The 24,819-nt window shown below is 44.4% G+C and overlaps 1 protein-coding gene across 7 annotated transcripts in view; it reads right to left on the bottom strand.

The window, feature by feature from the left end:
• The window catches only part of pard3ab (par-3 family cell polarity regulator alpha, b), a 283,974-nt gene that overhangs the window by 166,463 nt on the left and 92,692 nt on the right, over positions 1-24,819 (bottom strand). For all 7 annotated transcript variants that reach the window (XR_008563780.2, XM_015956043.3, XM_015956044.3 and 4 more), the window contains exons 3-5: positions 7,928-8,111; positions 1,103-1,290; positions 569-712 (exon numbers count right to left, since the gene is read on the bottom strand). Coding sequence is in view for 6 of the 7 variants with exons in the window: in XM_015956043.3 (XP_015811529.3) it covers positions 569-712; positions 1,103-1,290; positions 7,928-8,111 (516 nt within the window). In the remaining variant the exon portion in view is untranslated. The remainder of the gene's footprint in view (positions 1-568; positions 713-1,102; positions 1,291-7,927; positions 8,112-24,819) is intronic.

Here is a 24,819-nt window from a genome sequence, read left to right as displayed (position 1 = left end):
TTTCCTCCGGTGACGCACCTCACTGAAGTGGCCGGTGAGCAGCACGCACTCCGCTGTTTTTGCGGTCGGTAGATCTTTTATAACTGCAGTTCAAAGGTAACTCATAAGGTGAATATATATGAACCCAGGTAGCAGTTTTTCTTTAGGATTGAGAGGAGATGCAGGAAGATAATAAACAGGCAGGACAGAAAAATAGTCAAATAAAAACAAGTTAGTTTTTGTACCTGGTGGTTGCAACAAACGGACACCATTGAAGGTAATCAGAAGTGAGGAACAGAAAATGAAATAAATATTTTAATGTTTAGAGCAGCAGGAACTCTGAGAGGCTGCAGGCGCATCAGTGAGTTTGCGGGTGCTCCGCGCGTGGGGTGGGGCCTGAAGCAGGATTCAGAAACTACCGTTGTTAAAAGAGATGTGTTTCACTTAGAAAATGTGGGCGCAATTGTAATTGTCAAAAACTCCAGCGAACCTACCAACCCCCCGTGTGTGAATAGTACAAAACGCGTTGAGTGCCTAGAAAAGCATTTTATGAAACTAAACCATTATTATTATAATTATGAACACATACCTGCTCCTGCCTCTCCAGCCAGCGGTCCACCATGGGGTGGTTGGCGCTGAGAGACGACCTCGCTGTCTCGCGCTGAAACTCCTTCTGATTGGTCCAGGTCCCTGCATCCCGCGGCAGGCTACGGTACGTGTCCAGACCTTTGCTCTGCAGAGACGGAGTCACATTTAGAGGAAAATCCCTCCTGTAGCAGAAGAGTTTGTGTCACTTCTACTCTAAGACAGATGTGGTTTTACGTGAAGGACTTTCTGACTTGATTAAAGAGATAAAACGAGCCAAGGTTGTTTTTAATAATCTGAATAATTATCTTCATCATTGTGATGTCATTTCTGTGGAGTCCTTCGAGAGTTTAGTCAGCGAAACGAGCTCTAAAACCTTACAGGGTTCTTAAATCTACATTTAACCACTTTTGTAGAGAGTTTTAAATATTTTAAAGCACATTAATTAATTTACACACACATACAAATGTTCGTTTATACTTGATGGAAAAGCTGAGCAATCATGGATGTAATTTCAGGATCGGACCAAACTCCCTACCTTCCTCTCCAGGCTATTTGTGCCGGAGGAATGCCGAACTTTCAGAAAGCCGGCTGTGGTGGACCATCGGGTTGGGTTTTTCCTGGACGGCGTCTCATCCGTTTGGATTCTTGGCTCAACTCCTCCGAACGGCCCGTTAACGGTGATGAGGGCGGGATCGCTACTGCGCCGGACGTGGAGGGGCATATCTGGGAAAAGGAGGACAGAAAACATTAGAACCCGTTCCAATGGACGAGGATTTCATACAGCATTTAAGGATGATTGATGTGAACTTGCCAAACAAATTAATTTCCTGCAACAATGTGGAGAAATTAAGTGAATTAATCTTGACTCTGTTTACGAGGGAATGTCTGATCAGGAAGCTCCAGGTTTTTGGGTCCTGGCAGAGCAGCAGATATGAGCGGGAACACCACCGCCGTTAGAGTCCACTAGACCCATGTGGGCGGCAGGAACGCAGTCCGAATAACGACCCCGACGAAAACGACTGCAGGCAAAACTCTGCTGTTCCTCAAAAAAGGAAACGGTGACATGATCACTGGGTCAGCTGTGTGTGTGTGTGTGTGTGTGTGTGTGTGTGTGTGTGTGTGTGTGTGTGTGTGTGTGTGCGTGTGCGTGCGTGCGTGTGTGTGCGTCTGTGTGTGCGTGCATCTTCAAGATGGCCGCCGATGGCTGGACTCGATTGTTTGGTTCAATGCCTTCTCTGGCTTTTGGCATTTCCTTTCACTTTCTGCTGACTACAGTGAAAGCTACTCAACAAAGATTCCCTGAATCATTACCTGGACTTAAACCAAGTTTTGAATAACAGGTACAGGAATAATGGCTATGTTGGGCGTTCCCAGCAGACCCTCACTATGCGTTTGGGTCTGCCAGGTCTACGCGGCATCTTCCCCTGCCATCTGATCCAACTCACCACCATGTGGTGATCAGTTGACAGCTCCGCTCCTCTCTTCACTCGGGTGTCCAAAACATAGGGCCGCAGGTCAGATGATACGACTACAAAGTCCATCATCGACCTGCGACCTGGGCTGCCCTGGTACCAAATGTACCGATGGGCATCCTTATGTTCGAACATGGTGTTTGTTATGGCCAAACTGCGGCTTGCACAGAAGTCCAATAACGAAACACCACTCGAGTTCAGATCAATCGGGCCGTTCCTCCCAATCACACCCCTCCAGGTCAAGCTGTCATTGCCCACGTGAGCATTGAAGTCCCCCAGCAGGACAATGGAGTCCCCAGATGGAGCGCTATCTAGCACTCATCCCAGGGACTCCAAAAATGGTGGGTACTCTGAACTGATATTTGGCCCATAAGCACAAACAACAGTCAGGACCCGTTCTCCCACCCGAAGGCGCAGGGAAGCTACCCTCTCATCCCCCGGGGTAAACCACCACACACAGGCAGAGAGTCTTGGGGCTAACAAAAAGCCAACCCCAGCCCTCTGCCTCTCACCCGGAGCAACTCCAGCAAAGGAGAGAGTCCTCTCAAGGACTTGGGTTCCAGAGCCAATGCTATGTGTTGAGGTGAGTCCGACTATATCTAGCCGGTACCGCTCAACCTCTGCCACAAGCTCCTGCTCCTTCCCCGCAAGCGAGGTGATGTTTCATGTCCCAAAAACTAGTTTTCTTGTCCGGGGATCGGACCGCCAAGGCTCCCGCCTTGGTCTGCTACCCGATCCACATTGCACCGGACCCTTCATGTTCCTCCTGCGGGTGGTGGGTCCACCGTTGGATGAGCCAATGTATCCGGTTCGGGCTGGCCCCGGCCGGGCCCCATGGGCGAAAGCCCGGCCACCAGGCGCTCGCTCACGGGCCCCAACCCCAGGCCTGGCTCCAGGGTGGGACCCCGGTAACCCTCCGGGCCGGGTACTCCGACTCTTTGACTTTACCTCAATGAAAGATCCTGTGAACCGTTCTTTGTCTCACCCTTCACCTAAGACCAATTTGTCTTGGGAGACCCTACCAGGGACACAAAGTGCCCCAGACAACATAGCTTCTAGCATCATTAGGGCACTCAAACTCCTCCACCACGATAAGGTTACGTACGGTTCAAGGTGGAGTCTGCTAAAGCAATTTTCTTACACTAAATCTAGCCAATTTAGACTACCCAAATGTGATCTTGATAAATTTGATAGGGAAATCAAAAATATTAAATGGGATCAAATCATATCTGGTGTAGATGTGGATAGTGATACAAATGTCCTTATGTCCACAATCTAAAACATAACAAAGCGATTCCTTAAGAAAAGCAAACCTAGAGGGAATAATAGATATACACTCCCCTAGAGAGTGACATAAGGAGATTAATGAAAGAATGGGACAATGCCTTAACTCTATCTTAAGACCAACCTATTGACTGATAGGCACATATTTGTGTCCTTGAGAAACAAATTAGGGAAATCAGGGACTGTGTAGTTCCTCGTAGGTCTAGTTTTTTTAGACAGTTATGCTTTTCTGTGAGAGCCTCTAAACTGTGGAATCAGATACCATTGGACATTAGAAACTCCACTTCACATCGTAAATTTAAACTCAGTTTTAAGAACTGGCTTTTAAGCACACAAAAATGTGAACACCTTCCATAATCATTGTATGTTTGTTTTTACATTTTATTTATTTTGTAACCTATAGTATGTATGATAGATACTGCAATGACGATTGTCAGCTTTAGAAGGCCCTAAAATCTGCTGACCCTGTGCAACCACTGACTGCCTGAGTAAAGTCAGGTCCTGGCTCTCGGCTAATTTTGTCTATCTTAACAGCTCCAAACTGGAGGCTATTCTCTTTGCCCCCTGCTCCCCCTCTGCTGTGGAGCCATCTCTGCCCCCGTCATTGTCAGCTTTGGTGAAGCCAACAATTACAAATTTGGGGGTCACTCTGGACGCTTTTATTAAAATGGATACACATATAAATCAGGTAGTCAAGTCGTCTTTCTTTCATCTTCGCTGGCTGGCCAAACTAAAATCTGTCCTGAACAAAAAAGATCTTCAGTCAGTTGTTCATGCTTTTGTAACGTCATGTATGGACTATGCCAACTATGCTCGCTCTCTCTCTCTCCTAAAGGCAGCGACAGTCGGTCTAGTGTTTGTTTTGACGGGAGGGAAATGATAAAAACAAAAACAGGACAAATAATTTCTGAGTTAACAACAAAAAGGACAAAAAGACAACATTTTAAAGGAGACTAATATTTAAAAGTTACTCCGTTTGAGCTCTGCTGTAAAGCTACTGACTCTGAGAGGTTATAAGAATGTAACTGCTCAAATAAATGAATAAAGCAAGTAGACTAAACACAGAGTTCAGGGTTTTAAGGATGAAGAGGTGAGAGCGTTGGCTGCAGGTGGTTTCTGGACGCAGTAACAAGTTCTGGATCCGCTTTGATCTCAGATCAGGGTGGTGGGAGAAAAGCCTCCAGCTCCTTCCATCAGACTTCTAGCAGCAAAGCATAGTTGCTGTCATTAACCTTTAGATCATGAAACAATTACTGTAACTGCAGCACAGCGGCTTGTTAATGAGCTCTGGTTAACTCATTCACTGCCACTGACGACTAGAGTCGTCACTTGCATGTTTTTACGGTGAGGACATCGGAACGAGCCCCCGCGCTGAGAGAACAAACATCTCAGCTCTAAAGCCGATCTTCATCCGCATACGTCACGTGATCAGGAAGCAGAAAATCCATGTGTTAGGAGATTGTTTTGGGCCGCTGCTGTAAAAAAAAGTGAGGCGCGAACCGGAAAAGTTTCTGCTGATCACAAATCAACAATGGATTATGAAAGAACGGATAATACTCTAAACGTGCGTATTCTTCATGATGTAAGAATTGAGTCTACTCTTTGTTTTGGTTGTTTTGGCGTCAGCATATGACTCTTAAAAAACAGTCAAAACGGTGAGAAACGCTGGCAGCGAATGAGTTAAGGTGGTATGAGCTGAGACCAAAGTTCCCACTTCTGAACACCCTAAACAGAAGTAGGAGACCTTTACTAGAGATTTCTGATTTCTTTAGTGTTTTCTTTTGATGCGACTAAAGAGAATGAATTCCTTTAAATGACGTCTGAAAGCACCACACGTCCTCTGGGATCTTGTCCCGTAATCAGCAGTTTCACATCAAACATTTGAACATTTTTAACAAGCTCTCCTGTGTAATCTTTAGAAAATGAGGCTAAAAGAGAAAAATATAATAAAAAACTGAGATTTTTACCAGATCTCCTGCCACATAAATCTGTGGCTGGATGGATTCTCATTAGGCGCTCATAGAAAAAAATTAATGAAACAGCTTTCCCCTCAGTTACTTTTTTTTTTTTGCTTCAAACTCATTAAAATTCTGCTGATTTGGTGTTGACAATTAGGAGGGGCTTTATTATGAAGACTGGATGTAACTGGTAGGAGGAATTACACCAAAATGTTCAATTCTCCTCAAGATAAAATAAAATTCATGTTCAGCATCCGGCTCAAAAGACAGAGGGTCTGATGTCATCTTCACATCGTCTTTAGTGCGTTAAACTTTCTCTAAAAATAACAAATTTTATGTCCTAATTAAAAATACTGATTAAAATTGGATTGGATGTTAAAAAAAATAAATAAATCACAAAAGTATACCAGGTTTTATCCATTGCCTGAATATTTATCATGAAGGCAGTCAAGATGCAGGCCAGCGATAATAAATAGGTGGCCCGCGGGCCACGTCTGGCCTACTAGCCCTCTCTTTGTGGCCCCCAAACCTCGCAGCGCACTCCCCACCCCCACCTCTGACGGCCGACCAAGAGGTGTAGGATAGACAGAGCTGCATGAGATGCATGAGATGCGGGCATAAACGATTCTGCATCATAGAAGAGTACTCTAATCAATTATAGTGGAATGTAGTTTTGTTATTTTAACGGCGGCACCAGCATACACATCTGTCAGAGTGGGTGTTCTCCACATTTACCAGGTAGGAAACTTTGGTACCACTATGTGGTAGTGCAGTGCTGAGCGCTGGCGTTGTAACCTGAGACCGAACCCAAACCGAATCAGCCCGATCGGTTCTGCTGAATTTGGGCCGTGAATTATGTTAATTGAGCGGGTTGTCACGCGGCGCGCTGCAGTCGCTCGATCAGCGAGAGAGAGAGAGAGAGAGAGAGAGAGAGAAAGAGAGAGAGAGAGAGAGAGAGAGAGAGAGAGGACGCTCCTCCAAACACGCATTATTATTTTCATAATTTTATTATTATTTCTCCTCGAAGCGCTCAGTCAGACAGAGTGTTGTGATGTTGGGAGATCCCGTCTTGGGGAGGGGGCGGGGTCAGTGACGGCGGCTGCAGCGTAATCATCTGTCTCTTTTATTTAGGGACACCCAGAAGTTAGAAGGAGAGAGAAATAGAAGATAGAAGTTCTTGTTCGACTTTATTCTTTTGTTTCTTGATGATAAACTGATGTTAAATTCAGCTTAAAGAGAAACTGGGAGGAAGCTTTGGTTCATTTTAAGTTACAGGAGATCTTGTTTCAAATTTGCTCCTCGGAGACAGCATGGACATGAAGGTCACATGGTGAGGGTCCCACAGGACTCACTGGGGATCGAGAAGACAGAGCAGACACACACACACACACACACACACACACACACACACACACACACACACACACACCAAGCAATATGTCTATGGTTACATTGTGATTTCTTAGTAAATAATGTATTTGGTGAGAGATAAACTTTATTGTATTCATCCTAGTGAATTTATAATTAAACAAGTAAACTAGTAGTAGCACATCCAACGTCAAGGAAAGTAAAATGTTATTATCAGGAGAGGGAGAATGTTTAAGTGGTTAGCAGCAGTGTGCTAGACGATGGCTGTTGTGTCCTTGAGCAAGACACTTAATCCGCCTTGCCTGCTGGTGGTGGTGAGAGGGACCGGTGGCATCAGCCTCGCCTCTGTCAGTGCGCCCCAGAGCAGATGTGGCTACATCATAGCTCATCATCACCAGAGTGTGAATGGGTGAATGACTGATCATGATGTGAAGCGCCTTGGGGGGCTGTAGAACCCTAAGAAGGCGCTATACAAACACAGGCTGTCGCGGGTCTAACAGAAGCAGTAGAACTTGTTCCATTGAATATTATAACAGCATGAATCATTTAATCACCTCAGTGGTTTTCATGATGAGTAAAGAATTGTTCTAAAATGACACGTGTATGAACTTTCAGGTCCTGAAGCTCCTGAAGCTAAACCTTGAGATTTAGACAGATTTAATCCTAAATCTAGTTTTGTCATCATGAGAAAAAGTGAACTTTAGTGAAACTACAGATTACGTGATGTTTTTATTATTAAACTGAGGTTAAAAACAGATCGAAGCTAACTTGACATCAACATGTTGTTTTTGTAGTATTATTAATAAAGCAGTGGCTTTTGGGGTCTTTGTTGAAGGACTTACCCCGTTAACAGTTAGACTCAGTGTCTGAGTAAGTCTGAAAGTGTTTGTCTGATCCAAACGGACGGATCAGTAACAGAACCCAGCCTCCGGCCCGTTCCCGCAGTAATTAGAGTAAAAGAAGCGACCTGGCTGGGAGAGCTGCGGAGGTGAGCGCGCTCAGTGTCAAGTTTGATTTAGGAGGCTGCGAATTGAACCAATTAGCCACTTTGGCTGCAGATCAAACCGCTAACTACGGCTGGAAAACGGCAGCTCCTGTCCAATTAGCTGAATTTATGAACAGTGCTGCAGCGGGACGAGATGGGGTGATTTGTTGGGTTTCTGTTAACTGCTGTAGCTGCTGACATTTGACTCAACATGGACGAATACACCAGCAGCTTCGGCTCTACTGGAACATTTTAATTCATGCACCTGTTCCTCTTCTACAGCTGGAACTTACTGGTGCGAAGGGCTGAAGGCGTGACTTCGATCTCACTGGCGCCCTGGTAGGGCTGGAAGGCCGAGGCCGTGCTGCCGGCGCAGAGGTCCACGGCAAACAGGTCGGGGCTCTGCGTTCCCGTGGAGCTGGCGCTCGTTCCATCACCTCCATGATGGGGCTCCTGTTCCTCGTAAACGGCTATCAGCTGGAAGAAAACAAAAACACGACCTCATGAGGATGGATTTGACTCGAGTGTTACTCTACGTCATTCAGAGATCAACAAATCCTAAACTTCTGATCATCATAACTGCCAACGCTGACATGCTAAAACACAACCAGTGTGAGTTACAGACCACTGCTAATGGTTCTGTAGGGTTTTTCTTCATGGAGGAAAACATCTAAACCTCTAAAGTCTGATGAGAGGAAACGTCTCCAGAGACAAAGATTCTAATTCGGAATTTTCCAAACGCTGATTTTATGTTAAATAGAAAGAGAAAATAAAAACATTCACTGTTTTATCATCTTATACAGAAAATGATCCAAAAACAAACCAGCAGTGGTGCACAGACCCTTTATTGCCATAATGCCTTGTGAGAATTAATTATGGTGACTTTATTTCAACACATTTTAATAACAGGGACGTTATTTTAGCACAAACACATAAGAACAATAATAATTATATTTAAATGTTTTGACATTCCCATTTAAGACTCTTGTTGTGAAGGGGTAAAGGAAGTACCTACAGCTCCACAGTGGACGCTGCTGCAGAGCTAAAATCCACACCTGACATTATTAGCCTGGGAAGCCATCCTGTGTGTGTATCGAGTCTAGTCCTGATAAACAATCAAAGCGTAAATATTAGAAAATATTCAGACAAATATTTTAGTCGCCCATTATTAATCATCCATAAAACATAACATTTATAAAGAAAAGCTGATTTTTAGAAGAGTGTTTGAGGGTTTTAGTTTAAAGCTAACAGACTGGGTGGTCCCTCCCACCTGAAACACATCAGAACAGAACGTGGCTCAAAGGAAATAACCGTCATTTAGATCCTCTCTCTTATTTTATAACAATGTCTAATCATACCGTGTCTTCACCACAAGCACTTTCCTGGTTGTTTTATTTTAAGGCTACTTAGCTGGACAGCTCTGATGAGCTCCAGCCTCTACTGAGTCCTTTTATTAGATAAAAGATGAGATTCCCATCCGGCTTGTCTGGCTTCACTTAAACTAAATGAGAACTCCATTCAGCATTTGGCGGATTGGACGTCTGCGTCATTCAACTGTCCCTCCTGATGGGACACAATGTTGGGTTTGATCATGACAAAGGTTCAGAGACTCTTCTGGGCGTCCCTGCAGCTCGTCTGGGTTTACTTAAACAATCTCAGGCAAAGAAGAACGCAGAAGAGCTGATCAAAACGCCTCACTGCAGACGGCAAATCCCTCTAAAACAAGCAAAAGTTAAAAACCACCTGGGATGTCTGAAGTCTCCGTCGAACGCGACATGAAAGGCTTCAGCTGGATTTGTTTTAGGATATTATTCTGAGTCTGGAGAGATTGGGCTTGAGGTTCTGGTGAATAATCAATGTTGAATCTGAGTTTAAATCAATGCGGCGATGAAGAGCTGCAAATATTAGCAGGTGCTGTAAAACCCAGGTGTAAGGAAGGGAGAGCAGATACCCTCGTCGTGGGAGGAATTGTACCTGAGCTCATTCTATCTTTGATCTTGACCCTTAGGCATCTTTCAGCTGAGTGGTCGTAACACGCCATCATAGACGTCAGAAAATGTCACAATAAAGATTTAAGTCCACTCTGCTCATCTTTAAATGTCTCATTGACTCTCTTTCTATAACAAATCTGCTGTGGTCTCTAGTAAGAGTCAATACCTTGTGAGTGGTTTTCTGCAGAAAAAAGCTCTGGCGCTCCTTTTTCAGGAGGTAGGTTTGTCGTCGGAGAGGGGGAGTGGAAAAACGACTATGATGCGAATGTCTCAGCTCTGATTGTCTAACAGCTTCACGACTCTTCCGCTGCCTTCGTTTGCTCTTTGATCTTCTGTAAAATAAAAATTCAACGTTGATGTGTTATCTCCACTAGCAACACAAGCCGAGCGCCTTCCTCCATGTTAAGAAGTTGCTAATGGTTAGCTTCTACTAGCCGAGACACCGTGGGTGGTCCCAAGCCTATGTGGGCGGGGCCACAAATACTAATTTATGTAGAAGAGACTGGCCCATTTCCTTTCTGTGTCTAATGCTGACAATCGGGGTTGGAGAAATTCTTCGAGTGCAGCAAGCATGTGAAACTCAGAGTGACTAATCACATTTGGAAAAAAAATGCATCACATGGTTTCTCAGTGAACGAGACCTTTAAGAAACACTCATTTTTTTGCATCGTAACCTTTTCTGAAAATTGGATTTGGGGGAACGGAAGCAGGATTTTGTAAAATCCTACCAGGACACGCTACAAATAAGTAAAATAAATAAAAGTAAAGTAGAAAATATAATACTTTCTACACGTTGCTAAACTTTCCTCCTATATAATCATAACTAAACATTAAAGCTACAAGGAACGACCCAATCTGCTTCTCTTGTTATGATGATTACCCTCATTATAATTTCATAGGATATACTAATTATCTTAGGACTATAAAATCATGTAATGGCTGCTACTGATCATTAGTCATATATCCTGGTAATAGCATAATGGAATGAGCTAGCTAAGCTGCTGCCGGTGCTCCATGTTTATCATTTTGATCAGACTCTGGAAAACTCGCCTTTCAGATAAATTACAATAAACATAATTACACCTAGAAACCAAGACACCCACATAATCCATAAAAAGGCACATTAATACACACAACATCAATGGCCAAGCGGCCGTTTTCCAGCACATTAAACCCACATTTAGCCTGAGAGCCGAGGGGGGTTTACGGCATGCCGGACAGACGCCCGATGAGACGCAGCAGCTCTCCAGGGTGCCAACACACAAGCATTTTTCCAATTAGCTCCTCATAACTGTGAACACATTTGTCTTTAAATTAGAGAATGATGCAGCCAGAGGGTAGCCTGGCAAGCCAGACTAAATAAATGTATTATTTTCTTCTTCTATATTCTTTGCAAAGTAAGAATTTGGTCTAGTTCACTAGGCTAGCCGGAGGGTGTAGTGGTAAAACGTGTGCTCGGATCGGTGTTTTAGTGAGACAAGCGAGACGAGGCAGTAACGCGGGTCGCCTTGGTCTCAGATTGAGTGTTTTATGCAGAAGATATAAAAACTTCCCGTGTGTGACTGACGGGTAACTGCCCTCTTCCCTCATTAGAGCTCAGCTTGGTCCAGTTAGCTGAGTCAGCAGAAGCCTTCCCTCTCCCCGGACTCTTCCCCGAGGACAACCCCAAGTGTTTCTGCAGCCCATGCGGTTGTTATTACACGGTAATCAGTTCAGCTGCACCGTGCAGCACAAACCTGCTCTCAGGCTGATCTGACACCCATTAAAGGCTTAAAATAATAAGTGACAATAAAAAACGGAGCTGAAACATGTCCCTAATAAAACTACTACTAGAGCAATAGCAGAAAAACAAAACAGCTGCCTGTTAATAATTAAGAAAGTTGCTTTTTCAACTTCTGCAGCATCCTTCAATCATTCTGCTGCTGCTGAAAAAGCCTCGAGGGACCAAAAAAGTTTCCGTTATCCAATTATGTCCGACCAGGAACGGTCCCCGAAACGTTCTGCACTCCGGCGTCCAACGCAAGTGTACAAACTCTGATAATTAGTCTACATCCGTATGGAGATCAGGACGTGGCAGTGAATACATTTTTAATAACAAACGCTTGCTATGAGGTGGCTGATAAGAGACAAATGTTCCAACCAGGATAATTGCTGGAAAAGGAGTGTTTTCTGAAACATGCCTGAAGCTTTGGGACCAAAGGTCTAGAGCTTAATTATCAACTCTGCCCTTATAGAAAACACTAAATCAATGTAAATTGAAGCATTGCAGCTTCTAACACCTTTAGAAAAGTGTTAAATATCATTAAAGCTCTGGTTTTAGGTGGTGTTGTGGAGCAAGGTATTTATAACTGTGGAGTATAGTTCAAGAACATAAAGAAAACTTTTGCTTGTTAAGTTCTCTTTTGTTCCAACGAGGTTCCAAATGTGAGGAAGGATTTTTAAAAGTGGACATTTATTTGTGACATTTCTGTATAACTTCAGATTTCCTGTGATTTCTGCAGCAAAGTACACACGTTTCTGCCTCAACACCACTAGTGAATAATCATGACTATCAGGGTTCTTCTTAACCTTTTGTCAAAATGAAATTCAAGCACCTGGAATGAGATTTTTAATTTTAAAAAAGTTAGAAAATAAATAGCAAAGTACTTTAATAGAACTAATAAAATTTGTCCAGGATTTTAATAATTTAAAGAGTGAAAATCAAGATGCTGGATGTGAAAATAAAATCAGATGATAATTTATTAAATGCTGCACAACTAAAGGTTGAATATTAGAACAGTTTAATAAAAGCTTTATTTTGTAAATATATTACCTCCACGGGGCGTTTAGAGATCTGCAGAATAAAGTACAGCATCTACTTTAAAAGTTATATTTCAATTGTAGTCAGTAACGCCATAAATAATAATTGATGGCTATGAGACTGGGTTTACGTTTACATCTACCTGTCAATAGAGGTCGATAAGTCCGCTCGGCACAGCAAGGCTGGCTCTGTGGAAAATGGCGAACTTGGCAAGTCAAGCAGGTGCTTCTGAGCCCAGAAGATGTGGTTAACCTTCTGAGAGGTTGAGCAACCACAAAACTTCTAAAACCAGAGCGAGTTTAGGTGAAGCTACAACAGATGGAACTAAATAAAATAGTTTGCATATCGACAGCGAACCTGGTATCCCGGCAGCTGGAAACCTTGTTCTATTGTTGCAGCTGCAACCTCCACAGACTAGATGTCGCTTTGGTGCTTGTGTTCCATGTTACACCGTTAAACATTTGTTATTCTAAATAATAAAAACATTGTGTTAGAAATCAGGCAAGAGTCTAAATTAAATTATAAAATCCATCATTTTACAGTTTTATGAGTGTTTTAGAGTGTAGGTGACAGAAATCACATTGAAATATTTGAAAAAGTCAGTTTTATCCTATTTGGTTAAATAAAATAACTGCTGCATTTTTTTATTGTGTTGTTGTTAGGGATGTGTGTGTGTGTGTGTGTGTGTGTGTGTGTGTGTGTGTGTGTGTGTGTGTGTGTGTGTGTGTGTGTGTGTGTGTGTGTGTGTGTGTGTGTGTGTGTTACATGCATATAAACATGTTGTAGCATCCACGTTTTAGGTCACAGCTCCGGTTGACAGACGTCCTCCTGGACTTTGTTTCTGTCACGTTTTGTTGAGTGAAAGCCTCAACAGTCAAAAGCTAATAGTTGAAGCTTGTTGACAAGCATCACCCTGACCCTGTCAAGCACACACACACACACACACACACACACACACACACACACACACACACACACACACACACACACAAAGCGAGTGTGACATCCAATCAGCAGGGCTTTCCCTCAGGACATGCCAGGATGTGTGCTGAGATCTAGGTGTTGATTGGTTGGTGTGATGTGTGTCAACGATGCTTAGAAGACTACAAAAATGTGTAACTAAATATATTTTTTGGATGGATTCAGCCCGTAAGTTCACTCTCAGAACTAGCCGTTTGATTCGCAAGTACAACAGGTGAGTGCGCGGCCACCGGTGTCCAAATCACTCAGTTCAGCTCCGCTTTCATCCACGTTCTGGCTCACAGTTTCCTCTAACCCCCAAAGAAAGAATCAAACTATAATTGAAAAATAAATTACAACAGAAAGTTTGAGCCGGTCCGCTCCACTCGGAGCTCATAAATCATGGCGGTAACTCTGGTTTGCTCCAACAATACGCTGGCAGTCGGGCCAGAGCGAGGTAAGCAGAGGTCTCTCACGGGGGAATTAATCCTCAGAGATTGGTGTCGGAGGGGCGGCACTGGATCCAGAGAGACACGGTCACAGCTTTGCACCACATCAGCAACCACTCGCTTTTATTTCATCAGAAAATCACACAACTGGTCCAAAAGTTACACGTGCCTTAGCTCGTCCTGCACATCTCACAGCGCCAAGACCACAGGGTGATTCAGTTTGTAAATAATCTCATCTTGTTCGGGTTTGATAGTGTTGCTGCAGAAAGTTATGAAAAATTACTCAATATGAAGTAATGGAGATAAAACCAGACACAAAAAACAGAAATAAAGGTGAGTTTTAGAGGAAAATAAGTTTTGCTGTGAAGAACTTAAACCAGGAAAATAAACCTGAGAACTAAAGCTAAAGATAAACTAAACACTGATGCCTGTAGAGCCAAACTCTTAACCCATTCACGGCATGTTTTTACTGTGTGGGAATCGGAATGAGCCCCCGCACTGAGAGAACAAACATCTCAGCTCTAAAGCCGATCTTCATCCGCATACGTCACATGATCAGGAAGCAGAACATCCATGTGTTAGGAGATCGTTTTGGGCCGTTCCTGTAAAAAAAAGTGAGGCGCGAACAGGAAACGCGTCTGCCAATCACAATTCGACAACAGATTATGAAAGAATGGATAATGCTCGAAACGCGCGGATTCTTCCTGATGTAAGAGGTGAGTCTACTCTTTGTTTTGGTGGTTTTGGCGTCGACATAGCGCGTAACGTTCTGTGACTTAAAAAAACAGTAAAAACGGTGAGAAACACTGGCAGCAAAAGGCTTTAGCGATCAGGAAACAGCTGGCAGTGCATTCACTGTCTTGTCTTAACTCATTAGTTAAGATAATTTCTAATGATATGGACATCTCACTAGGCGACGAGCCGGAGAGACTAAATTACAAGAAAATAAACAAAAATTTCCTCCAATTTTTACAAATGATACCTTTACAAGACACTTTATAAACAACCAACATTTAAAAAGATTGCAGCAGTTTACTTGTCCCAAATTTGTCTGAATTGGATGGAAGTCCACCTTCAGTTTCTTGCTAGTTTGTTGCTGTTGGTCTCACTTTAGTGTTTAGCACATTCTGACACGGCGCACATGACACAGGATTTTAAAAATCACAACTGACTTTCAAAACATGAAACTGCACACATGGTCATAAAAAATCATGGATGTAACAGTTTTGGTCCTGCGATGTTTGGTGTGCGGCAACACGGCAAAATCCACAAAACCCAATTTCACATATAAACCTTTCAAAGTTTGCCAGAAATCACGCAAGACCCTTCTAGATCAAATGTGATTTCAAACAACAGGGAGGAGGAGCCTGCATTGCCTCCGTTATTAGCTTTCTGATTGGCTGAACGTCACACTGAACAGGAAAGATGCTGGTTAGTCGTTTACGATTGAACCAAGACAATCCAACATGTTTTATTTCCGTTTTATGACTGAAGTGGTCCTAACATCCTTCCAAGCAGACCAGAGCACTCATTAAACACCACATGGCATGAATATCTTCAGGATCATCCTTAAGATAGTCAGAAGAGGAGAATCTGGTCAGAAACAGGCATAATTATCTTGCAGTGTAAACCAGGACTAAGAAGCTACTGAGTCGCTAATGAATGACGACACTACAGGTACGACACATTATTTTGAAAATGTTCTACATTCTAATGACACTTGGACATCACCCTATAACTTAGAAAATACTCAAATACTCATTTTGGCAAGCCCTTCGAGGCTACCATTCAAAATGTGCTGCCTACAGTTGCAGCCGTCAGTTTATTTGATCCTAAAGAGAAATCTACATGAGACCAAAGAATCAAGAGGCGCTTAAATCTAGTCAGATGAACTGAAACAAGAAGACGATACTATTGCTCTCCCTTTTTTACAAACTAGTGAAGAAGCCTTTCCTTAGGAAGCTTCTACTAAGTTCGAGTTCTACTGTAACTGAGCGAGAGGACAGAAAAAAAAGCGACAGAACCGTGATACTTTGACCTACACAGCTGCGTAACCCAAAGGATCTTACCCTGTCTCTCCTCTAAGGTCAAGAAACTGCAGTGAGGAATGCTTCTTTTTGTGATTACAAGCTTGATGAAGTGTGTTGAAAGTGTGAAGTTGAAACAGGCCGTTTCCCAAAATCCATAGTTATCAGACCCCTCAGCAACATAGCCCTGCAAGCCAAAAACCACACCGAGCAGGCAGGCGGTGAGCGATGCTGCTCCTGGGTCAGCACACCACACTGTTTATGCATGGAGTCCTGTTTCAGAGATGTACAGCAATAAGAGGAAACACCAGACAGACCTCAACTTCAAACCTCAGAAGACAACATGATTACGTTTTGACTAGAGTACAGTTGAAACTAATATACTTCAGACCTTTTTATTATACACTGTGATAACCAGCAACCTTATAATGTTGTCAAACTAACCTTTAAGGAAATAAAACTAAAGTGGAAACTAGACCAGATGTGTTGGATTCCTCAGGCTGTAGCTTTATATCCAGGAGCCTCCCAGAGGAGGTCAGAACAAAGGCTATGGTCCTCTCTGTCAAAAAGAAACAGTTTATGTGGTCCAGACATCTGATTCCTTCAAACTGAATTCAATTAAGATTGGATCCATTTCCATGGTCTTGAGTTGGTAAAGGGTAGAATGCCTTATTCCAGGTCAGGGATGAGGTCCGGCCTCAAGTAGATGAGTTAAAGTATCTCGGGTCTAGTTCATGAATGAGGGGAAGATGGAGCGTCTGCAGTGATGCGGGAGTTGTACCGGTCTGTCATGGTGAAGAGAGAACTGAACCAGAAGCAAAGCTTTGATTTACCGGTCGATCTACTCTCACCTACAGTCACGAGCTTTGGGTAGTGACTGAAAGAACGAGACCATGGGTACAAGTGGGCAAAATTAATTTTTCCTAGGGTGTCTGGGTTCTCCCTTAAAGATAGGGAGGGAAGGTCGTTCATCTAGGAGTGGCTCCGAGTAGATCCGCTGCTCCTCCACACAGAGAGGAGCCAGTTGAGGTGGTTCGTGGATCTGGTTAGGAGGATGCCTCCTGGTGAGGTATTCCAGGCCGATCAAATGGGAGGAGATGTAAAGGAAGACCAGGACATGCTGGAGGGACTATGTTTCTCAGCTGGCCTGGGAACGCTTTAAGATTCCTTGGGCCTCTCCGCTTAGGCTGCTGCCCCGTGACCTGACCCCAGGTAAATAAAGGAAAATGCCCAGCCCCATAATCGCCCAGCCCTATATAAAGATCCAAAGATCAGAATAATAAATCATTTTTTCTTCACCCGTCAGTGCTCCAAAGTTGTAACTGATTGACGTTTATTAGAAATGTTTTAAAGGGGTGTTCCCTCAGTATGTTTTCACGTCGGTTTTGAGGAAATTTGCACTTCAAGTGGAAACGAAAGCAAAGAAACAACTGTCGACAGGTTATTAGCTGGAGCAGACGTTATATTAAGTCCTTCTATTGGAGCAGCTGTTTCCCATAAAAACAGAGGCTCCAACCTGCCCGAGGTTTCAGGAACAGTCACGCTGATTGATTCACAAATTTACTTAAAAGTAAAACAGAATCACATTACAACACATATGATACATTCACACATATGTGAAAAGGCTTTAAGTGTTTCACAGAAGAAGCAGGTCATGTGGTTTGGTGCAGATCCAGGACCTCCAAGATGACCTGGCAGAGCGACCTGAGGGGCCGTTTAGGAATCATAGATGTGGGGGGAAATGTCTAGCAGCTACAACGCTGCTACTCTTACAAAAACATGTCAATCCAAACATTAAACTCTAACACAATCAGAACGCTGGTCTTTTCTTTTTCCCCTTAGCTCTCATTCTTAATCTCTCACTTTCATCAAGGCTGATGTCCCGTTTTTCTTTTTAACTCGTCACATTCTGATTGGGTTGTTGCTGATGAACACAAGGGGCCTGTCAACTTTCCATCTGAGTGACCACAAACCACTCTAATGTACTCACACTGTCACAAAACAATGAATCTAACATTTTGAGTTATCGGGGAATTATTCAAGACCTTAAACCACACGCATGTTGTCTAGATTTGTTTTCTAAGCAGTTGAACTTTAGTCTTGATGCTTTTAAGGTTTGTTTTGGGGACTTTTCTATCATATTTGTCATAAAATGAAAATGTGAGAACAGTTAGAGGGAACAAATAAAATACCATCAGACTTGAAAAATACCCTCCAGCAGACAGACTGTGTTCAAAATGACGAAACAGTGAAGTGCAAATGCTGCCAGAATCATTCATAAAGAAGGATCAAGTTATTAATCAAGATAATCTTGCTGCTTGAAAAAAATGAGATGACTCAAGACACATAATCCCCAAATTTTCCTAACTTGATTTTTATTTCCTGTTTGAGGGAATTCATCACACATTCTGTGATCTTTCATATGAAAATGTTAATCACAGCTCCAGAACCCAAACTGGCAACATCAGAATGTGTGACAAATGTGGCTAAAGTTAGTTGTGGTCGGTAGACGAGCAGCGCAACCCCTAACCCCCACAGAGACCGTTATGGAGTGAGCAAAGGCAGAACAGACGGGAGACGTTGACCTATACGTGTTTAGTAAAAAAAAAAAAAAAAAAAAACAACACCAGGAGACGGGAGGAAAAGACAACATGGATCAGATATAGAAGAAGGAGCCAAAACACCTCACAGGTGTGAGTTAACCTTCTTATGAACCATTAAACATCATTCATACTCTTTAGTTACAGGTATGTAGAACAACACCATTTAGGGCCAAACGATTACTTGCATATGCAATAAAATTGCGATGTGACAAAAGGAGATTTTCTAATCGCAAAGGCTGCGATTTGACTGGCAGCAAGTGGCAAGCACAATGCTAAAATAAACTGAAAAACCCATCGGGATGTTAATGCTAATATCTCCGATTACATTCTTATAAATTACAAATTAGGAACGTGCCCAATGATTACATTTGGAGTCTAATAAAAAGTAAAAACTGCCATTATTCAAATAAGTACAGACAGATATTTTTGTACAGTTAGAAAATTGTAAGAGATTTTAACGTCACTGAGTTTTGGCTAGCAGCTATGAACGTAACCGAACTATGGAAGCTCTGCATCGACAAGACGTCAAAAACTAAACCGAGCCCCCATAATCCGGGTCTGGATATGAAGCAAAACAGGAAGTGAAAAAAATTGCAGTTCTACCCTCATCCGCTGCACAGTTAACTCCGGTTGTAGCGAGGTAGCTACCTCCGTTAGCTTAGCTCCCACCTCCGCGTTAGTTTGGGTTAGCTTGTAGCTACATCACTTCAGTTCGACCGGGTGTCGTCATTTGATCCCAGCCTTACAGCCCCACCCTCAGCTCCACCTCTTTTCCCTTTTATGGAATTATCTGGGCTTGACGGAACCTGTGACACGGTAAAAATGGCGGTGGTGGCCACCTCCCATTTTGGCACAAAAACTTATAATTGGAGACTATGGAAAGGAAGTGTCCAGTATATATGTCGATGCTCTATTCACAAAAGACTAAAATAAATGGGACACACTTCTTTCCTGCACATAAATGGTCACAGTTGATGCTAATGCCTATGCTCCTTCAAGGGATGTGCTCCTGGCTGCAAAGCATCCCAACTTTACATACAAAATTATTTCTTTACTTGTGAGCGTTTATCTAGACAAATAAACTAATAAACTAATAATAAAAATGTAGATGCCTAAACTTGATTATATTCAGTACAAGTTACATAGCTTCTTATTGATGAGGGCCTGTCTGGAGAACAGTTCCTCACTGTCAGTCTTGCTGCCATCCCTGATGAACTTGATCCACTCCAGCATGTCGTCTCTGTCCTCTGCCTGCAGCAGGTACTCACAGAAGTCCTGTGTGGTCAGACGCAGCGTGTGCTTTTTCTTGGTCTCACTATAAGCAATGTCCACCAGGCAGCTCTGGATGCTGATTCTGTTTAGCAACTGTGGACCCATCACCCGTAGGAGGAACATGAAGGGTCCGGTGCAGTGTGGATCGGGTGGCAGACCGAGGCGGGAGCCTTGGCGGTCCGATCCCCGGACAAGGAAACTGGTTATTGGGACATGAAACGTCACCTCGCTGGCGGGGAAGGAGCAGGGGCTTGTGGCAGAGGTTGAGCAGTACCAGCTAGATATAGTCGGACACACCTCGACACATAGCATTGGCTCTGGAACCCAAGTCCTTGAGAGGGGTTGGACACTCTCCTTTGCTGGAGTTGCTCCGGGTGAGAGGTGGAGGGCTGCAGTTGGCTTTTGTTAGCCCCAAGACTCTCTGCCAGTGTGTTGGGGTTTACCCTGGGCGACGAGAGAGTAGCTCCCCTGTACCTTCGGGTCGGGGAACGGGTCCTGACTGTTTTATGTGCTTATGCGCTAAATATCAGTTCAGATGGCTCACTGTTTTTGGAGTCCCTGGGACGAGTGCTAGATAGTGCTCCATTAGGGGACTCCATTGTCCTGCTGGGGTATTTCAATGCTCACATGGGCAATGACAGCATGAACTGGAGGGGTGTGATTGGGAGGAACGGCCCGCCTGATTTGAACTCGAGTGGTGTTTCGTTATTGGACTTCTGTGCAAGCCGCAGTTTGGCCATAACAAACACCATGTTCAAACATAAGGATGCCCATCGGTACACTTGGTACCAGGGCAGCCTAGGTTGCAGGTCGATGATAGACTTTGTAGTCGTATCATCTGACCTGCAGCCGTAAGTTTTGGACACCCGAGTGAAGAGAGGAGCGGAGCTGTCTACTGATCACCACCTGGTGGTGAGTCGGATCAGATGGCAGGGGAAGATGCTGCGTAGACCTGGCAGACCCAAATGCATAGTGAGGGTCTACTGGGAACGCTTGGCAGAAGAACCTGTCAAGATGGACTTCAACTCCCACTTCCGGCAGAGCTTTGACCGCGTCCCGAGAGCAGTGGGGGGCATCGACTCCGAGTGGGCCTTGTTCCACTCTGCGATTGTTGAGGCAGCTGTTGCTAGCCGTGGTCGCAAGGTGGCCGGTGCCAGTCGTGGTGGCAACCCCCGTACCCGCTGGTGGACACCAGAGTTTCAGGGAGCCGTCAGGCTGAAGAAGGAGGCCTACAGGGTATGGCTGGTCTGTGGGTCTCCGGAGGCAGCAGACGGGTACCGGATAGCCAAGCGGGGTGCAGCAGTAGCAGTTGCCGAGGCAAAATCTCAGGCGTGGGAGGAGTTTGGTGAGAACATGGAAAAAGACTATCGATCGGCACCAAAGAGGTTCTGGCAAACTGTCCGGCGCCTCAGGAGAGGGAGGTAGCAACTCGCTCACACTGTTTACAGTGGGGATGGGGAGCTGCTGACATCAACTGGGGCTATAGTTGGGCGGTGGAAGGAATACTTTGAGGAGATCTTCAATCCCACCTACGCGCATTCCGAGGAGGAGCCAGAGCCGGGAGACCTGGGGATGGACTGTCCAACCTCTGGGGCAGAAGTTGCTGAGGTAGTCAAACAACTACACAGCGGCGGATTCGTCATGGGTATCTCAAGGCTATGGATGTGGTAGGGCTGTCGTGGTTGACACGTCTCTGCAACATTGCGTGGTCATCGTGGGCAATTCCTGTGGAGTGGCAGACCGCGGTGGCGGTCCCCATCTTTAAGAAGGGTGACCAGAAGGTGTGTTCCAAATGTAGGGGGATCACACTCCTCAGCCTCCCTGGAAAGGTCTACTCCAAGGTACTGGAGTGGAGGGTCCGATCGATAGTTGAATCTCAGATTAAGGAGGAGCAATGTGGTTTTCGTCCTGGCCGTGGAACTGTGGACCAGCTCTATACCCTTGCAAGGGTGATGGGGGGGGGCATGGGAGTTTCCCAACCAATCCACATGTGTTTTGTGGATTTGGAGAAGGCTTATGACCATGGCCCCAGGGGCACCCTGTGGGGGACCCTCCAGGAGTATGGGGTGGGTGGCCTTTTGTTAAGGGCCATTCAGTCCCTTTACCAGAGGAGCGTGAGTTTGGTCCGCATAGCCGGTAGTAAGTCGGACCTGTTCCAGGTGAGGGTTGGACTCCGCCAAGGCTGTCCTTTGTCACCGGTTCTGTTCATTACCTTTATGGACAGAATTTCTAGGCACAGCCGTGGTGTGGAGTGTGTCGAGTTTGGTGGCAGGAGAATCTTGTCTCTGCTTTTTGCAGATGATGTGGTCCTCCTAGCTTCATCCAGCTCTGACCTTCAGCTCTTGCTGGGTTGGTTTGCGGCAGAGTGTGAAGCGACTGGGATGAGGATCAGCACCTCCAAATCTGAGACCAAGGTTCTCGGCCGGAAAAGGGTGGCTTGCCAACTCCGGGTCAGGAGAGAGGTCGTACCTCAAGTGGAGGAGTTTAAATATCTAAGGGTCTTCTTCACGAGTGAGGGTAGGAGGGGTCCGGAGATCGACAGACGGATTGGTTCGATGTCTGCAGCGATGCGGACGCTGAGCCAGTCTGTCATGGTGAAGAGGGAGCTGAGCCAGAAAGCCAGGCTCTCGACTTACCGGTCGATCTACGTCCCAATCCTCACCTATGGTCATGAGCTTTGGGTAATGACCGAAAGAACGAGATTGTGAATACAAGCGGCCAAAATGAGTTTCCTCCGTAGGGTGGCCAGGCTCAGCCTTAGAGATAGGGTGGGGAACTCGGACATTCGGGAGGGACTCGGAGTAGAGCAGCTGCTCCTCCGGATCGAAAGGAGTCAGTTGAGGTGGTTTGGGCATCTGGCCAGGATGCCTCCTGGACACCTCCCTGGGGAGGTGTTTCAGGCATGTCCTGCTGGCAGGAGGCCCCCTGGTCGACCCAGGACACGTTGGAGAGGTTACATCTCCAATCTGGTCCAGGAACGCCTTGGGGTCCTGCCCGAGGAGCCGGTGGAGGTGGCTGGGGAGAGGACGGTCTGGAGTTCCCTGGTTGGGATGCTGCCCCCGCGACCCGGATAAGCGGAGGAAGATGACAACGACAAGTTACATAGATTTTCTTTTTTGCTTCCTTTAGTTGAAAAATGAGAAAAGCCCCTTGAGAAAGTAATCGTGAATTAAATCGCAATTACAATATTGAAGAAAATAAATCGCAATGAGATTATTTTCCTAAATCGTTCAGCCCTAGGTGTAATAAACATGGCTGTTCAACTTTGGTCTGGAAAGAATGGAAGCCATGCAGAGTGAGAAAAATCCTTTCATAAGTTACACCCTAAAAATACTCTGTTTATATCATTTAGCTCAACTTTGTTGGTTCAAGAATTAAAGAAAATCATCAACATCACTTATGAAGCAGCAAAAACCATCTAAAGGTAAAAATAAATAGTTAAATGTTTCCTCAATCCAGTTAAGGATAGTTTCAATAACTATTCTATTGCTGAAAAGACTTCTGAGATAAATGTGGTGAAAGATGGTAGGAGCTTCTCCCACTGAGGGTGTCTGTTTCCAGCAGAGGCTGCAATTAAAGCCAACTTTTTCATTTTTCTTTTCCTCCCTCATTCTTGTGTCAATTTTGAGAAGTACTGGTCTCAAGTTAGTCCCATCTGCTTCTTCTTACTGCAACAACAAATTCAACATTTCTGGATATAAACTGAGATTCACACAGTGAAGTGTGTTTAATTCAGGCTGTGAAACGTTGATGGAAGTGGGTACAACACAGACTAGACAACAAATCCACAGGAGAGTGGAGCCAATGAACACGCTGAGAGAGACCATTTCCTGTGTCCAAAAACCCGATATTGCATTGTGAACCCGGAGGAGGCTGTCTTGTGCTTTGATAGGTGTAACAAAGTACTACCACTGCACCGAGTACACGTTTGTTTCCCACAGAGACGGTACAAACTGAAGATAAATGCACTCCAGTTACTGCAGGGAATTCTGAACAAAACCTTCATCAAATCAGCTTTCACCAAGAGTCTGCATCAGAGCAGAGAAGACACCTCACAAATGCTCCAAAACTCTTTAGTTGGTTTATTTGCCTGACGTTGTAGCTTTTTCAATATTATTGACTTTTAGCTTGTTAAAACTCCAACATGGTGTCCATTTCCACATGTGCACACTCACAGCTGTTTGTTTTCATTCTATAAAAGTTTGGGGGATTATAGATTTTCCTAAAGCCTGTTGCTGCACTGCTTTTTGACCCATTTCTTTGGATGCTTCTACCAAAGAGCACCATAGAAACAAGTATCATATAATGGCTTCTGTCGACATCTATTTTAACTTCATGCAAGTAATCAGCATTTGCCACATCAGACTTCCGTTGTTCACCCTGCCATGCTGTCAAAACAAATTTGGACCAACATTTGACTGATGGCAGCGGCCCATTCTTTTATTAAATCAGCCAATGGCATTCATTAGAATTTCTGGTTGTTAGTTTGCTCACCCATCTCTGGAGGACTGACCAACCAGTGGGATTGAGGTTAGGGTGACCAGATGTCCCGCTTTGTGCAGGACAGTCCCGCATTTTCATTACTTTTCATGTGTCCCGCAAATTAAGACTCATGCCCCGCATTATTGACAGTTTCAATCTTATAGATGAAACTGTGGAGAAATCTGCCTGTTGCTGTCAATCAAATGGAGACGGGACACGGATCTGGAGCGTGTGTGGAGCGCGCCCGAACCACCAAAACAAGCGTGAGCAAGCACAGAGGAGAAAATGCTGTAAACTCGTGAATTAAACAAGTTCAGAGATACTCGACAGAGTCTTTGTTGTTTCTGAGTCATTTTTTCATGTCTCGGTGTGGAGTCTGATATGAAGAGGCCAAAAGCAGGTTTTCCAGTAATTAGACAGGTCCATGATAAACGCAATTGAGGCTCTAACACTGACAAGGTGCTGCGGTTTCAGATACCTGTGTACATGCTGAGCCCTTAAAGCACACTGAAGAATAAATGAGAATAAATGGAAGCTTTGATCACTTATTTTCAAGACATTTTGAAGCAAAAAGTAACTCTAAGAAACTATTATTAGATTA

Source organism: Nothobranchius furzeri, chromosome 11 (assembly GCF_043380555.1).
Source record: "Nothobranchius furzeri strain GRZ-AD chromosome 11, NfurGRZ-RIMD1, whole genome shotgun sequence".
Taxonomy (NCBI): domain Eukaryota; kingdom Metazoa; phylum Chordata; class Actinopteri; order Cyprinodontiformes; family Nothobranchiidae; genus Nothobranchius; species Nothobranchius furzeri.
This window is presented reverse-complemented; position numbering and strand designations above follow the sequence as displayed.